At 44.2% G+C, this 15,625-nt stretch overlaps 5 protein-coding genes across 5 annotated transcripts in view; 4 read left to right on the plus strand and 1 right to left on the minus strand.

Moving 5' to 3' along the window:
* The window catches only part of LOC108551764 (uncharacterized), a 6,774-nt gene extending 5,846 nt beyond the window's left edge, over nucleotides 1–928 (minus strand). The window contains 3 exon segments of the mRNA XM_017906024.1: nucleotides 6–99; nucleotides 223–916; nucleotides 918–928. Of these exon segments, the coding sequence (XP_017761513.1) occupies nucleotides 6–99; nucleotides 223–916; nucleotides 918–928 (799 nt within the window).
* Nucleotides 929–3,431: 2,503 nt separating this feature from the next.
* On the plus strand, nucleotides 3,432–4,339 carry LOC108551765 (uncharacterized). The gene is made up of 3 exons (XM_017906025.1): nucleotides 3,432–3,675; nucleotides 3,791–3,928; nucleotides 4,140–4,339. Exons 1-3 carry the CDS (start codon nucleotides 3,432–3,434, stop codon nucleotides 4,337–4,339), a joined length of 582 nt encoding a protein of 193 aa, XP_017761514.1.
* Nucleotides 4,340–5,491: 1,152 nt separating this feature from the next.
* On the plus strand, nucleotides 5,492–9,132 carry LOC108551766 (lethal (3) malignant blood neoplasm). Its single transcript, XM_017906026.1, has 8 exons — nucleotides 5,492–5,678; nucleotides 5,742–5,842; nucleotides 5,918–6,147; nucleotides 7,807–7,903; nucleotides 7,987–8,128; nucleotides 8,204–8,335; nucleotides 8,395–8,596; nucleotides 8,766–9,132. The coding sequence occupies exons 1-8, from the start codon at nucleotides 5,492–5,494 to the stop codon at nucleotides 9,130–9,132; spliced, it is 1,458 nt and encodes a 485-aa protein (XP_017761515.1).
* A 1,371-nt stretch (nucleotides 9,133–10,503) lies between these two features.
* Nucleotides 10,504–12,609, plus strand: LOC108551792 (uncharacterized). The gene is made up of 2 exons (XM_017906060.1): nucleotides 10,504–10,816; nucleotides 12,266–12,609. Exons 1-2 carry the CDS (start codon nucleotides 10,504–10,506, stop codon nucleotides 12,607–12,609), a joined length of 657 nt encoding a protein of 218 aa, XP_017761549.1.
* Nucleotides 12,610–13,808: 1,199 nt separating this feature from the next.
* On the plus strand, nucleotides 13,809–15,314 carry LOC108551767 (uncharacterized). Its single transcript, XM_017906028.1, has 4 exons — nucleotides 13,809–13,832; nucleotides 14,610–14,747; nucleotides 14,826–15,029; nucleotides 15,099–15,314. The coding sequence occupies exons 2-4, from the start codon at nucleotides 14,643–14,645 to the stop codon at nucleotides 15,312–15,314; spliced, it is 525 nt and encodes a 174-aa protein (XP_017761517.1). The 5' UTR covers nucleotides 13,809–13,832; nucleotides 14,610–14,642.
* The last annotated feature ends 311 nt before the right edge of the window (nucleotides 15,315–15,625 follow it).

Raw genomic sequence — 15,625 nt, forward strand, 5'->3', positions numbered from 1 at the left:
TGCACTCTCGTTCGATGATACGTCCTCGTCGTTTCTCGAATTCTCATCTTCGAGCTTTCCTGATTTTCGAAAATAATTCGGAATTATTTCCTTCGATTTCTCATTTTCTTCCGTCTTAGTCTCCTCGGGGTCATATACATCCGACTTCTTTGGCTCGGCGTATCCTTTGTTCCGTTCTTCGTCGATCACTTCAGAAGCAACACCCTCGCCATCCACTCGAACATCGAATCTTCTAATCCCTTCGTCTTTCGCATCCCCGATCTGTTCGGCCCGAATTCCAGCACCTTCGTGGACCTCACTTTTACCGATGAGAGCAACGTCATTTCTTCTCCGCTTCTTCACCACACCAGCTTCCTCGTCTTCTTGCTTTAACACCTCGCTACCCCTGATACTCGCTCCGACCACATTCGTCGCGTCTATCTTCTTTTCCTCCTCGTCCCCTCTTTTCCCAACGGGTACCTGCTGATCAGATGCTAAATCGTCCTCCTGATAGCCGCTTCTTACTTTATCCACCGACTCCGCAACTTTCTCGTCGATTTTCTTCGAGTCCTCCGACGCTTCCTCTTGATTTCCCACTTCGAGGTCCTTGTAATCCACAAGTTTTCCTTGCACTCGTTCCAGCGGATCGTCGACTTCGATCTTCTCAGAATTTACATCGTCGACGTTACCGTTCTTTTCATCTGTCGATAACTTGGCCGCCGGCTGGTCCAGGTTCTCCTCATCGCGTGGCACACTGCGTGGTTGACCAGCGTGAAGAAGGAACAGAAGAAACAGCAGGCAGAAGAAAGGTCGAGGGAAGAGATGGAAGGTACTCGTTAGCTGTGGGCGTCGCGAGTCGAGTGCTCTCATGGTCGCGGTCGAGAGGCGAATGTCTCGGCCACTTGTGAGCCGGTCTATGGTCAGCCATGGCAGAGGTATGGTAATACATATACCATCGCCCGGGCACAGCGAACGAAGATGCTCGTGAGAGTGTACGTACAGAATCAACCAACGAGACGCAAGGATTCGCGAGACTGTGTGGATAGGCAACAGCCGGGAATTTCCATTTTTATGTTGCCCCTCTACGAGCCCCCCGGGGTTGCGAGGGAATCGAGTTCGCGGTCTAACGGGTGTAGATGCATTTACCTTTGCGCTTCTTACGATCGTTTCGTCGGAACAAAGATTTACGGAATCGTTTCATTGAACGATTCTACAGCGTTCCTCTCCGAGAAACGAAGGATATTTCCAGTTAATTGTTGCAACAATGCCGAGATTTTCAGTTTCATTTTCTTAGGCAGCGGATAAAATCCAGTCATAGAGGTTCGTTAAAGAGGATCCAGGGTCTAGTGTCCCTTCTCTTTTATGGCTCAACATTCAACTTCGCGAAAGCAAAGAGTCAACTATACCGGTTGCCGTGCACTGCTCTGTCCACCTCTATTTCTTCTTTGCAGCCAGAGCGGTAATGAGCCATTTAACCTTGAGGCAGTGGTGCTTGGAAAATAACGTGGTATGCTTCCCTGCGTGAGATCTATCACGGACATCGCGCGAAAGATTCTGCTCTCGGTCACTTGCCTCTCATCTTTAGGTCTCTGCTATGTTGACCTACGACGTTCCGTATAGATCTCTGCTTTCTCGAAGATTCACGTACGAGTCAACTATCGTGCGTTAGACGAGTGGAAAAAGCGGTCATCTTTTAGACTGGACGGAACACCGAAGAACGGAATTCCGATGGAATCCTTACTTGCAAAACTTACTTCGTAAAACAAAAATGACTAACCTTCGTTGGTTGAAAGAATGCCGTGTTGTGTTTTCTCTCTTTTCCCGATGATCCTTATCGTATTCTTAAAATATCCGCGCTAAGTGTAGCCTTTAAAACTTTGCTACGATGGGAGCACAACATTCGAGCGAAGAGAAGGAGGAACAAAAAGACAGCGAGGGAAGAAGTCGTCGTGGAGGCTGGAGGATGCAACTGGAATACAGTCGAAGCCGGGTTTCAAGTTGATCTTTAATACGGCCTTTCTGGTTCTGGTGCAAGGGGTTGGATTTTTAGTCCTTGAACGAATCGAGACCAGAAGGGACGGCCATGGAGAAAGAGGTGTACCCAGCAACAGGATACGGGAGGGTAAAGAATTTTTACGACGAGCATTATTTTCCAACATGGCCTCCGTTTCCTTCTTCGGCTCTTCTTCTCTCTTTTCTTCCATGCCGGATTCACTGCGCAAAGTCGATGCGGTAAACCTGTATTGCCTTTCTTCCTTTTATCCATCTAGTGGCTGTCCGCTCTTAAGGTGTATTCACAACGCGTTAACTCATTTTACTAGTAATAACCGTGTCTACTAGTACAAATCCGGATCATGTAAATAGTTGCTTTCGCTCGTTTACTCTTACCTCTTTTCTCTTCGGAAAGTTTCACGCTTGCTAGTTCGATGTTATGTCACCCGATTATTCGTGGGATTCCATGCGGACTGGAACCCCGTAATCCATCTACCGGGTTGCCTACCGATCTTTCCGTGTTTAAGTAATCGTGTAACGAAACATTCACGGGTCATCATGCGGTTACGACTCTGGCAAAGTCATTATCGCCTGTAATTTCGAGAAAATTATAGACCACGTTTAGTACGTTCTTCGCTGCAAGAACAGCTACTTGGCTGCATCAAATTAACAGGGCGTGAAGGGACTGAAGATGTTACAGACGAAAGACTAGCTCCCACGACTATCCTTTCTTTATTTCCCGTGCTTCGGAAATTTCTGCTGAAGGAAATCATCCTTTTTCGGGACTGAACGCAGGGATCACGACGTATCGACGATAATCACAATGTTGCAAAGACACGACGATCCTCTAACTACCGATTTCCGCGGTCAGACGGTCTCATTCGAGAAGGGAATGTACACGAATGATATAGTGACCGTAACAGTGATATAGAAAGTGGGACATGTTGCACTCTCGATGAAGGAATAAATTTTAAACGAATTTCAAGAAGACTCTTAATCACCGATTGCCATTCTTCGAAATCGTTCGAAGAAACTTTGAAAAGGAGATAGGCGATACGGAATTCGCGAGCAAGAGGATGAGAAATGCGGCAACAAGTGCTAGTAGCAAATGTAACCAGGCTGTAATAGAATCTCGAATGGAATACGTTCTAACAGCGTATTCTAAAAGTGTTTCAAGCACGGCGCGTCCACGAAATTGTCGGCGAGGAGGAAATTCAAGGCGCTGCGCAGATCTACCGCGCACACGTAGGCTGATCCTCTTTTGAGTTCGAACGGCGTCGTGCTCGTTCGTCCGAATCATACGGTGGCTCGTGCGAGCTCGATTAACACGCTGTAATTCGTGGTTCCTGCTTGTGTCTCGCGTTCAATGGTCAAATAACGATCAAACCTTGGAAAATTCTTCCCCGAAACGAATCCCCGGTGTCGATGAGGAAAATCACGTGATCGTAACCGGTTCAATGATGCGCCCGATTGGTTGGACGCTTGCGTGTGCATTGCTCGTGACTACTTTTCCAAAAAGTGCAATCCCGTCGGGCGTCAAGAGTGATGATGGTGTCTCTGCAGGTAACCAACGTGAAGTTGTACGCGCCAAAGTCACCAAACTGCTGCCGATTTCCAAGGACACGACACCACCGGATCCCGATATACAGCAGCTCAGAAAATTCCTCGACGACTTGTTGTTCGACGGTGGAAACGGTGTTCAAGGTACGTTATAAATTCACATTTTCGAAATACGCGACAGTTTATTACTTTCGAGGAGATAAATGCAGATCGGGTCGAATCGAAGTGGCAGAGTACTGATGAAATTTTAAATATCTAGAAAAGACGAGCAGACAGGCACGAACGTTTGGCCACAAACGAATTCAGCTAATGTTGATGCCGATGATGTACAAAATGGGAGTGATAACGACAATGCTGACTGTATTGACAGTGATTTCACTGAAGGGACTACTCATTGGTAAGTACGAATTATTAGCTAGGAAGCGTACGAAGAAATAACGGTTCAGCTATTGTTCTGAACGCTGTGTGCATACGAAATCAGGAGATATCGTCGACCGTATTCGTCGATAAGGACTCTTTTAAACGAGTTTCCCTGACTATAATTCAGTTCCTTTCTTATTTCGCGTACCAAAATTTGCCACGCTCTCTGATTGTGAACTTCGTTTCAGGTGCCATACTGCTGATGCTGAAACTCGGCACGTTAATAGCCAAGTTTTCCTCTGGTTGGCAGCACAATGCACAAGGCGCTCAACCGATCCACGTGCACGTCCACAACAGCCTACCGACTGCCCATAACCAAGCGTACAGTGGCTGGATGCCACCATCCAGTATGGACGACGGAGGGGAACATTACTACTACAAAGGATGATCGAGAATTCTTCGACAATCTCCTGCTTTCGAAAACTGTTTCTTCGATTGTCACAATTGGAACTAGGCTATCGCGTAACATTCGCAAAGGTTCATCGTTCCTTTCTCTGTATCTGCACCTCGACGAGTGCAACAAGAGCAGAACGATCGTGTTACGATTTTCGTTCGAGCATCGGCGATACAGCGAACCGAAATTCCTTTCTCGTATACCAAAGGAACTGTTAGAATTTCGTTGAAGCATTCAGGGATAAGACTGGTATCTCCCGTTGCATCGTGGACTGCTATAATCGACCAAATCGAGAAACCAAAATTGTAAACTCTTACGTTTAAGACACAACCTCACGCATACCTCAAGCTAGCGATAATGTTAATTTATTTTGTAAAGAAATTGCGTCTCCTCTTGCGTTTCTATTTATTCATCGAACCATATGTATCACGAGTAGAATGTACTTATTAAATTTTTTTTATCAACTTTATTCTCTCTTCGCCATTCGTCTTGTCTTGTTCGTTCGGGATCGAGCACAACTGCGAATATTCTAACATCGGAACAGTCGAGCGATCTTTCGTTTAACGATCGAGAAACGAAGTGAAATTTTCCGCTTAAACCACGCGTGTCGGTAACCAACCGCGTGTGTATTACACCTATGATATGAATCGTGCCGACAGACTGTAGAGACCCAGTTTCCTGGTTTTAGTGGGGTAAGCAGACAGCAAAAAGGAAAATGTCTGGTCTCCGCTTACTAGGATTACCTAGCAGTCTCTTCACCGATCGAATGCAAGCAGGACGCGTTCCACACGTCGGTTATGAAATACTTGTACAAAAGCTGGTCATTCTTTCCGTAGCGAGGTACCGTAAAATTGGGCAAATTTTTCAGTCGCCCTCGCAGCCGATCTAATTTAACTCGGTGACCGGAAGTGAGAAAAAGCTAGCAATTAATGCGTAACGTTACATGTTACACGCGATCTAGTAGGCAACGGTGACCGACATCGAGATTTCCTATTCTTCCTGGTGGTTAAAATTGAGAGAATGATGGAAGGGAAGGTAAGGAACGTACGAGGAATTAATTAGTGACAATTAGAAAGGCCGACGAGAACTAGGATGTTTACATGTTCGTATTTACATTTAAGAATTAACTTTCTAAGATACATAGTCATGAATAGACTAGAGGTAATTTTTTGGTGTTTGTGCATCACGGTTGTGTTTCAAAATTCTAACGGTGCCGAACACGTTTCAAAGTATTTCAATGGGACTTTACGGGTCGACATTGCGCGAGGTATTGCAATGCACATCGCTAACAACGAAGCAAGTATCACGTTGAGCATGTCGTCTTTACTCAAAGGTAAGTAAACAGTTTCGAAAATCTGTGTTATTTACTCACGTACGTTGCGATTCTTTTTTCAAGACAATGGCGTAGAAGAACGAAGCACTGGCAGGCTAAAATTCAAGAAAGGTATCCTCAAAAGAATCGGAATGGTGATGATGATGGCTCCACTGCTGCTGCAGGTTCAAACTGTTATCATATTTTATAGTTACGAGCATTCGGCAACTCGATATCTGTAACGAGATCTTGAATTGCAGTTAGCATGGCTACCGGGTACCCTCGCATCCATCAAAATGAGCTTGCTCCGAAGTATCTTCGTAGGAAAAATCGCGTTGGCTGTGATGCTCTACAATGCGCTGAGGAATTCTCAGAAATCGGAAGTGGTAGTGATCCATAAACCTGAATATCACGAGCACTATTATCACGCTTATCACGGTCACGGTGACGAAGATGGCGACTGGTGGGGAAGAAGTATGAAACGGCACTTTACAAAATAGAACACCTTCGATTACTTAACGAAATAAATCGTACTTACGATAATTATTATTCCAACGAAACTCTATAACCGTAATACACGATAATCGTTATGAGACACCATTTGCATGAAAATATACAGTTAATCAAGGTTATCACGAATTTTCATGCGATCGTATGGTACTCGATCGACTATAAAATTAAAATTAATTCGGTTCTCGGTGGAATGTCCGGTGTAGCGGCCAACAAGAACAAGATATTCCGACTGACCCACTTCGGACCCAACGTAACGGCATTTTGGTCCAGATTCTGAAACGATCAGCTCAGACCACGTACCAGTTTTCCCTTTTCTCTGTCGTTAAATTCAACATCGAAATCGAAATTAAAATAATACCGATCGATTTCATCGGTGACGAGAGCCTAAGTGCGACATGGCGACGCATAGTCATTTTCAAAATCATATCGCCGTTTACACGATGCACACGAACGTCACGAGCCTATTACGAGCTCTCTCACGTCCACGATAAAACGGTGGTCACGATTTTTGAATGCAAAAATTGCACCAGAATAACGTTCCACTTTTTACGAAACGAGCAAACGTAACGTTTCGCGCCATGCCTCGATCGTTAGAGAAGGATATAGATCAATGTTAGCGGCACGTAACGAAAGTCCTGTCACTGTCAAATTTATTTTCCAAGGCCTCGATATTCGCGGTGCGTATACGTGCCAGAAACCCACCTTCCGTTCGTACATCGTATAGTTGGTATGCCAGCGCCATCGATCCCGTATCGACAGCCTGCCATACGAATCGTAGAACTATACCGTTTTCTAAACTACAAAATGCACGATGCACGACGCATACGTGGCAAATCGGAATCGAACCCGGATTAATCTCGGTATGCCTACAAGCTTAGATCACCGCCGTTCGACGTGAAAGCATTTGACTTTTTCAAAAGCCCCTGTGCCAATTTGGATAAGTGTGTTTAGCGAGCGCCATTAGAAAGATCCAAGCCCTCCTCGAGGATACCGCGCGTATTTACCTTACCCACAAAGATGTTTACCTTTGACGTTAGAAATCTATCCGAGTTTATTCATAGCGTAAAATGAAATTTATTTCCGTTCCTCGCTTATTAATTTAATTGCTACCTTCGCTTAGGTTCGTCTTCGGTGAAGTAATCGTAAATGAGCTGAAAGAAGAAGTCAAGCGTCGATTCCTTTGTTAGATGGACCTATACGTTCGCTGTCGAAGTTGATGTATTGTTATTTTATCGCGATACGCGATGTATAGACGCGTAACAACGGGAAGCCATGGAAAGTTAGGTAATAACCGAGGAAACAATAGACGCAGGATGCACTTGCTAAGAAATTTGGAGTACAGTTATTGCGGAAAGACGGGATACACCGCCTTCGCGACGTAGACGTTTCTCGAGGAATACTTTTACGACTTCGTGTCTTCGCGCTAAATAGTTGTTTCTTCGATCAGCCATTAGAGATTTGCAACTGTTGTCTGTTGTCGTGTAATTATTCAAGTACACGAAGCTCGTGAAAGCGAGCGACGAGGATACTTGCGCGCTTCCATAGATTTTTCCCGATGAGTGAATTCCATGATTTATTCCTCTCCGTCGACAATTCCTCTGATAAATCGACGAAGAGAATTTTTTCTCTCGCATAGTTGCATCATCCTCGAAGACTCGAGAGGATTCGCTCGTCTTCTTCATTCAACTGTGCGATCGCGTAGCTGCTGCAGCGCTGTGGAAATGTTCTCCACGGTAATAATCCCTTGTGCATGAATTTTACACGCGGAGGACGTTGGTCGCGAAATAGTCGAATAACGTGTTTTTGACGATTTCAGAGAACCACTTCCAAAATCCTGTGCTTTCTCTGTGCCATTTTCCTCTGCAATTTCGCGACGTCGAACGAAACAAACGACGAGGCTAGACCTTACGAGTTTTCGTTCAACATTGTCGACTTTCAACATAGATACGAAAAGAAAGGTACGTGAAAAACATAGAAAATTAAAATGAGAAACTCGAGAGAAACTTGTTAAGGAAGTATGTTAAATTGACAAGATACCGACGGAATTATCACTGGGGAATATGGATTCATAACTGCGGATGGTGTGTACCACGAAACAGGATATGCGACGGATAAAAATGGCGATTTCCTCATTACCAGAATGGCCTATAGAAGAATCAAAAGTTGTAAGTTTACAAACTGTTACGTTGCGCTAGAAGAGATATTAATTTCTTTGTAATTCAAGTGAAGGATGCGCAGGAGATATTCAAGGACAGGCCGGAAGTTGCAAAGAAGCTGGTAGAGGCTGTAGCGGCAAGGGCTTGCAGCTCATGCAAAGTCGCAGCGAAAACAGAGAAATCCGAGATTACTTCACAGATCACTCCGACGGTAACGCCATCTATTTCCCAACGACAGCTGAATCCTTTACTGCAGAAGATGACGAAGTCGTCGAACGAGAAGAAGGACGGTAAAGAAGAAACTTACCCGTTAATTCCAACTAGTCGATCTACCTTTTCAGAGTTCAACGACTTATTTTACAGACGAGTTGGTTCAAGAAAGAAACAAAATTCCTCTGAACCCGAAGGACTTGAGGTCTAACGAGAGACAAGGGAAGAGTCTAACTGTGGGGATCGTGAGAAATATGGTGGACTCAGGGAAGAATTTCATAACGAATAAGCACGCTGCTGATCCAATTGTCGAAGATAGGAACATGGACGATCGTGCGTTGGAAAAAATGGCGAATGATCTTTACTATCGATTCAATTACACGATAACCTCGCATGGGCATCAAGAAGACGGATATAGGAGCGGTAGAAAGGATGGCAGTTATCGGTCGCAAAGCGACGACGGTGTTGACACCCGGGTGAAATATCTTTCGAACGAATTCGGTCATCAGCCTAACGTCTCGTTTGTCGCTAATGTCAACGAAGCGAACGAAACCGAGCGACTCAAGGGCTACTCCTTCCGCTGGTACTGGTCGTGAGGAATCATCGTTATTCCTCTGACATTTTACGATTAATAAATAACGTGTAACCGTTGATATGAAATAAAAGAACGAATTTAATAAGGTTCAAACACATTGGTTCCTTTATGCCGGAATCTTATTATAATATCTAATTATCGTATGTCGAGTATAAAATTTTTCACATCAGAGAAGGATGAGGTTCACGGTGATTTATCCAGGCAATTATTCATAATTTGCTGTGACTGCTTTTCTATTCTGTCGATTACATGCTTCCGAATGTGGAACGTTTCAATTATGCTAATTGACCAAAACAAATAGTAACGTTTCGTTGAATGCCAATTATGGAAAAGTTTTATTAATTTAGTTGGATTTGGATTAAAACGACACCGGTTATTATGGAAATCCACCGTTCCATTTATATAATAAATGTATTTTATTTTAATCATTATTAAGCCCATGAAGTTTCGAAAGCAACGATTTCACTACGATTTCGTGCCTTCTTCGTTCTTTAAATAACGATAAAGATGACCAGAATTAGGTTGTATTAGCATCCCAACGTTGTACAAGCGGAATTTCTGTCATCGGTCCACGTACGTGACTCACACGCGTGCCAAGTTACACGCATACTGTTTTAAATCCATTACGCTTTTCAACAACAAGGAAAAATCGCTGACATGCTATTAAAAATTCATTTTCACCATCGGGCAGGCAGCAGACCTCAATTGTTCGGTCTTTTTCATGGTTGCGCTTCTAGAGTCTTCAAATTCTGAAATTTTCAATTTCCCGCCTTTCGAATTTTCGAATTCGATCAACCGTGAAGACTGAATTACCAAGGAACAAAATTAAAAATACCATCGCTGAGTAAAAGACAAGCGATAAGTATACGTTTGGAATAGCAAAGAAACGCGATTAAATTATACGTGTACGAACGATAGCGAGAAATGCACACGCTCGGCGTTTTATCAGAGACTCATCTCTGTTTCTAGTTATACAGATATCCGGGAAAAATCTTTCCCATTCACAGGAGCGCCTCGGCCCCGCGAGGTGGTCAGAATTCCTTAAGGAGAACCAAACGCGGCTCGATTTCAGCGATGTGTGCCCACGAAAACTATCGCAGTGGGGGGATGCCGGTCGGGTCTCACTTGAAACAGGACCAACTTGATTGGCGGAAGTCCAGAAGGAAGGGGTTACACTCTCATATATGTTCGACCACGAACCTTCCACAACCACTTCGTGCCCGTGACACGCGGTCCAAGGATATAAAAACCAGAAGGTCGAGCACGAATTAAGGAAAAACACAGAGGAGGGTGAAGGACAGGAAGCAGATGACCTGTGATTTCGCGTAGTGGAAGTGTCTTTGATCGATTTTCGTCTCATCTCTTCATCGCCATGAGGATATCAGTGTCTACCTTCTTACTTCTGGGACTCGCCCTCTACATTCAGGGTGAACCGATCGAAAGCAAAGAGGAGAACGGGAGTTTGCTGGACTGTGTGTTAGAGAGCAACTCGATAGGATGCCTGGGCACGAGGTTAGCCAGAAACATAGATCAAATCGAGATGCAAGTGACCGGAAAGAAGAGCGAAACACCAATGAGCATGGTTATCGAGCAGGCAGGCAATTTCGTGGCCGAGGTAATCGATGACGTCCAAAATCCCGGACGATCGGAGGAGGTTGCAGAAAGCGCAGATGCCGGAGAACAAGGTGAGAATTCCAAGATTTCGCAAAGTTTCGAATTAGGCCTCTCGAAACGGAACAAACGATGTGGGCCTGATCGGTGAACGAAGTGATAGCTGAAGCGCATCATGCGTCAATCGGCACGTGGGACGCATGGTAAAATCAACCGTGAACTTCTCTTCGCGTCTCTGCAGGAACACCGTTAAAAACGATCGGCCTACCAACCTTAAATTTACTCGACGACAGATTCTTCTCGTTATCTTTCACGAGATAAATACCTCGAAATTTCGCTGACATATTTCTTTCCTCTCTTCTCTGTTTTCTTCGCTAATCGTTCGTTTGGTGTACACGAGTCGACACGCTGAATGGTAGTACACCTGCTCGGAGTAGAAGTCGCGTGGCTCGCTTTTATGAATGGAACTTAGGAAAAATCCGCTTTGAAACGAGTCCAAAGAGCAGAAACAGAAGAGTCCAGTTCCTTGTCGTTCGAGTCCTTAAGTCTCGTGACGAACTGAGCGAACGGGACTAATTACATTTACACGGGACATTTAACGTTCGAAGAAGCACATTAACATGAGAACGTTAGAAGACGAGCCTTGTATTACCAAGCGAATACGTGTCTTTAGGTCAGCAGCAATCGCTTGAAATTCAACATCCGATGTGTCACCGACTTCTTCACTTGGTTTATACAATATTTAATGACCCGACTTAGGCAAATTTGCTCTAACGGTATTTCGCTCGTTATCTTCGTTATCTTTTCGAGCAAATCGCAGCTAGGAAATTGAACAATTTGACAGACATCAAAATAATCTTCCGGCTATTGAAGGAAGTATGATATCGTCGTTCTGCTCTTTTAATATGTTCGTTATGCGAAGTATTTTCTTTGAAAGACCGTGACTCATTTTTTTGAGAAAGTTAACCAAATGAAATTACATGGCCCGCAAGAGTTGAAAGTATCCAGGTCACTGGACTCGTTCATCCCAAATTATTCGTTACCTTAATTATTCTCATGTATCCAGCGTTCTATCAAAGGGGTTCCTCGTCTTCGTTAAACCTAACCGTCTCGGTGTAGAAGGTAGAAGTGAATGAAAGTATAGGCGAGAAAATTAGCGAGCAAATCCACGTTGCGAACACCTCGTTATACTTAACCTCGTCAACAATTTGCGGTGGTATGAATCGCGGCCATCGGAGTCAACCGAAGAGAGTGAGTTCGTGGTAAAGAACGAGTCAACTGTTTCCCTAGTTTCTGTGTCGATTCGCACGTTAATGCACTAACGTGTGGCAGGGAAGGGCAAGAAAAATCGGTGCCACGTCCTTTAGGGATCGTCTTTGCGATCGTAGCTGATGCTGTTATCGCTAACTTTGATACGCCCTCTATGTCGATGATTGATGTTCCACGATTTCGATTACGATACATGACCTGTTAGTGAGATTGGGAAACGTCTGTTTAAATCCCTAACGAAATTTGAATTGCAGTGGAAGGACGTGGTAAGAAATACGGAAGGAAGAAGAAGAAGCAGCTGCAGAAACTCCTTGGTTTGGCCATGCTGTTCAAAGCTAAACTGAGTCTCCTGCTTCAACTCATCTCGACGCATTTCCAACTCAAGTTCTTCGGCATCGCTATCCTCAGCTTGATCATCAACGCTACCAAGTTCTGGTTGGATTTAAAGAAATCTCATCCGTCCAAGGTTATCTACTACGAACACGCTCAGCATCAGCACCATTACGATCACGATGATTACGATCACGGCTACTGGGGACGATCCACCAACGATTCTCCTCAAGATCTCGCTTACGCTGCTCACACTCCAAAAAACTGATCGATGGTCTAACTAGGGAAGACCAATTTCTATCTTCGCGATGACAAGATAATAGCAGCGAGAATGATTCATAGCAAACACCTGACGCTGCGATTATTTTCTCTAAGCTCAGGTTTCTAGATAATCGTTAAAAAAATTGTTATTTATTTCGAACGCAACGTTAACTTGATGTTTATCGAAAATTAACACCAGCCGTGTAATCTATATTTAATCCTATATTTATACGAAATTATTTATTTTTTCTATTTATGTTTAAACAACCGCGTAGGCATACGTAATGTTACGAAAAATATTGCGTTTCATACTTCATGAACCTTCTTCCCAGTTTGCGATAAACGTATCGAGGAAAATCCCATTCTCGTACCAAAACCATTTTGCGTACCTGCTGTCACATATACTCCCACGCGCCATAGCTGCCAAATCTTGTTGATTTATCGTTAAATAACAATTGTAAGGATCGTACAAGCAATAAATTATTTTAGTTATATTCTACGACCCGGGAATCTTTCTATTGTCGAACAAAGAACACCAACGTGAAATATACAAATTCGTGGAGGATGTTACATTCCCGCGGCGAATCGTAGATCCTCGATTTATCGACGGTGAATAAGAAGCGTGCGCTGAACGCAGCCGAGAAAGCTTACTGAACCGACTTACGACCTTCTTTCTCCGTAGAGCGTGGACCAGCCTCAAGCGAATGAATACCTTTTGTATTCCTGGTCATCACGTGGAAGAAAATGCGACAGGAATTGTCAATAAGCACCGATACTTTCGGGCTGTTCACCTGGCCGTGATTGCGATCAACCGATAAACATTCGAGATTTCTTCCCCTCCAAAAAAGTCATCATTTTTTAGTTTTCCCCCTTGCCAACGTTACGGTACGCATGGAATATAAACAAATTCCTAAATATCTTCGATATCGTTACGTCCAACGATTTTTGAACAATCGGTAAGGAAGAGCGAATGCTAAATTTGATGATAATTTGACAGGACAATTATGTTCGGGAGATGTTACGAAAGGTCCTTGCTCAGGCCAGCAGGTGCATAAACGAATATACCAGGATAGACGTGTTTCGTGCCTGTCATGGTCAATGACCAGAAACGGGCAGGATTTCGTAACCGGCGAGGCCCCCGTGGAAACTCTTATGTATTCACATCCCGAAGAATCGGCGGTCGCGATGCGACCTTTAACGAAAGACGAGGCCCGCTTCGATTTGCCTTCGGTTTTCGACGTCTGGAACCTCTTTTCGGAGCTCTGATTGGACCGTGGCCAACAAGACCACCGTGTCGCATCGAAATCATCGGAATTCGTGAGAAGAGGCGCTGAAATATCCTTCCGCCGTTCATTTATAGAATTTCTTCGCGGACGAGCTACGTCGAACTTTTCTTAATCAGCTAACGAAATTCAATCTCACTTAGCGGCGGGGGCTATTTTCATTCCGTCACATTTGCATCCGTCCTTGGAGTCGCACGTCGTCAGGATATTCATAGAGAATTCGCCGCACCTGATTCCTCTCAAGATTACCCGTCCCTCGATGGAAGGATGTCCTTACCTTGTGCAATTCCAAAGGGCATATTAACGATTCTTTGTTCAACTTGGAAGAAGAACGGTCTCGCGTGTGTCGCGTCGCAAAATACGGTAAGGATCTTTGCGCAGTTTTCAGAGTTCGATGAGTCAAATCGTTTGATAATCGCCACGAAGATTCTTTCATCGAACGATGAATATTACGAGGGGCTGCTCGACGGAATTCGTGGTGACTGGACAGGGAGCGTATCACCCGGCACATCAGCGGGTAAATTTGCATCGGGCCTTCGAGGATGATGTGGACGTCTGGATGGTCATTGGCAGACCAAACGTGATGAAATTACTAATTTCTGCCTACCGAGAATTGGCCATTCATACAATATTCAAGATCCTTACGCGCAGGTCACTATATAACACCCTTCTACGGTTTGGATCACCAGTCTTCTCAAGATCCTCGATACCTTCTATTCGACAGCTCATACAGATTCGACGAAACTTTCCATTCATCATGATCCGACAGACTTATCTAATCGTCCTACTCTCTGTTATCTTTGCGATTGTTTGGAGTCTCCCTCAACAGCCTAAATCTAGGAGGCCCGTCCCGGAATTCAAGGTGCGTCGCATTTTAGTTTACGCGAAAGGTACACGATACTCTTGGAACGAATATATATCGTGTTTTCTTGAATTGCAGAACAAGACTGGCGGTTTGGAACTTCCGGACAACGCGACGCTGATCAGAGAGAATATCGTGGATAACTTCTCCTGCCAGGACAGAATTTATGGATACTACGCTGACATGGAGAACGATTGCCAAGTTTTCCACGTTTGCATGCCACAGGCTAGAGGTGCTACTAGATGGAGCTTCATTTGTCCCGCGGAAACTGTTTTCAATCAAGCGAGTAGCCATTTTATTCCTAAGTCCTTTCTCTGTCTATCTTATAACGACCCAATTTGTCCTCGTTAGGCCACGTTCGTTTGCACGAAAACGGAAAATTCTATACCGTGCGAGGAATCTGAGAATTTCTATAACTTGAACGAGGCCATTGGTAAGGAAGTCGAAGAAGAGGAAAGCGACATGGTACGGCCGGTAAAGGAATCGGACGTAGAACCGATCTCGAGCAAACCTCCGATCAGGACATCGAGGATTTTAAATCGCAACAAGTCGTCGCGAAATCAGTGATTTCACCGAATGATGTTTGCCAAGCATGGGCTGTGCGTGTGTTATCTAACTTGGGACTGTTGAAAAAACAAGATCGACTACGTTTGCTTGTCCACAATGCAAGCGACAGATAAGATTATTTAGTAACTAAGTATTGATATTTAAATGTACGATAAGAATTGTATCGAATCGTTCTAAAGATCGTGTGCAATGACGTATGCAATACACGAAACGTGTTTGGAGATATGTACGTTAAGTCGGTGAAAGCCTGAAGCTACAAAAATTTTGAAATAAATGGTTGTCGATGTCTCTGCAACAGATTTATTGTATAT

The sequence above is a fragment of the Eufriesea mexicana genome, unplaced genomic scaffold, assembly GCF_001483705.2.
Source record: "Eufriesea mexicana isolate 0111107269 unplaced genomic scaffold, ASM148370v2 scaffold5018, whole genome shotgun sequence".
Taxonomy (NCBI): domain Eukaryota; kingdom Metazoa; phylum Arthropoda; class Insecta; order Hymenoptera; family Apidae; genus Eufriesea; species Eufriesea mexicana.

Coding starts and splice junctions, on each gene's coding strand:
- LOC108551767 (XM_017906028.1), top strand. CDS start 14,643: ATGATCCGACAGACTTATCTAATCGTCCTACTCTCTGTTATCTTTGCG. Junction 14,748..14,825: donor GGCCCGTCCCGGAATTCAAG/GTGCGTCGCATT, acceptor CTTGAATTGCAG/AACAAGACTGGCGGTTTGGA. Junction 15,030..15,098: donor CGGAAACTGTTTTCAATCAA/GCGAGTAGCCAT, acceptor TGTCCTCGTTAG/GCCACGTTCGTTTGCACGAA.
- LOC108551766 (XM_017906026.1), top strand. CDS start 5,492: ATGAATAGACTAGAGGTAATTTTTTGGTGTTTGTGCATCACGGTTGTG. Junction 6,148..7,806: donor AGAAGTATGAAACGGCACTT/TACAAAATAGAA, acceptor TCTCTCGCATAG/TTGCATCATCCTCGAAGACT. Junction 8,129..8,203: donor ACATAGATACGAAAAGAAAG/GTACGTGAAAAA, acceptor TAAATTGACAAG/ATACCGACGGAATTATCACT.
- LOC108551792 (XM_017906060.1), top strand. CDS start 10,504: ATGAGGATATCAGTGTCTACCTTCTTACTTCTGGGACTCGCCCTCTAC. Junction 10,817..12,265: donor CGCAGATGCCGGAGAACAAG/GTGAGAATTCCA, acceptor TTTGAATTGCAG/TGGAAGGACGTGGTAAGAAA.
- LOC108551765 (XM_017906025.1), top strand. CDS start 3,432: ATGCGCCCGATTGGTTGGACGCTTGCGTGTGCATTGCTCGTGACTACT. Junction 3,676..3,790: donor CGGTGGAAACGGTGTTCAAG/GTACGTTATAAA, acceptor TTAAATATCTAG/AAAAGACGAGCAGACAGGCA. Junction 3,929..4,139: donor ACTGAAGGGACTACTCATTG/GTAAGTACGAAT, acceptor ACTTCGTTTCAG/GTGCCATACTGCTGATGCTG.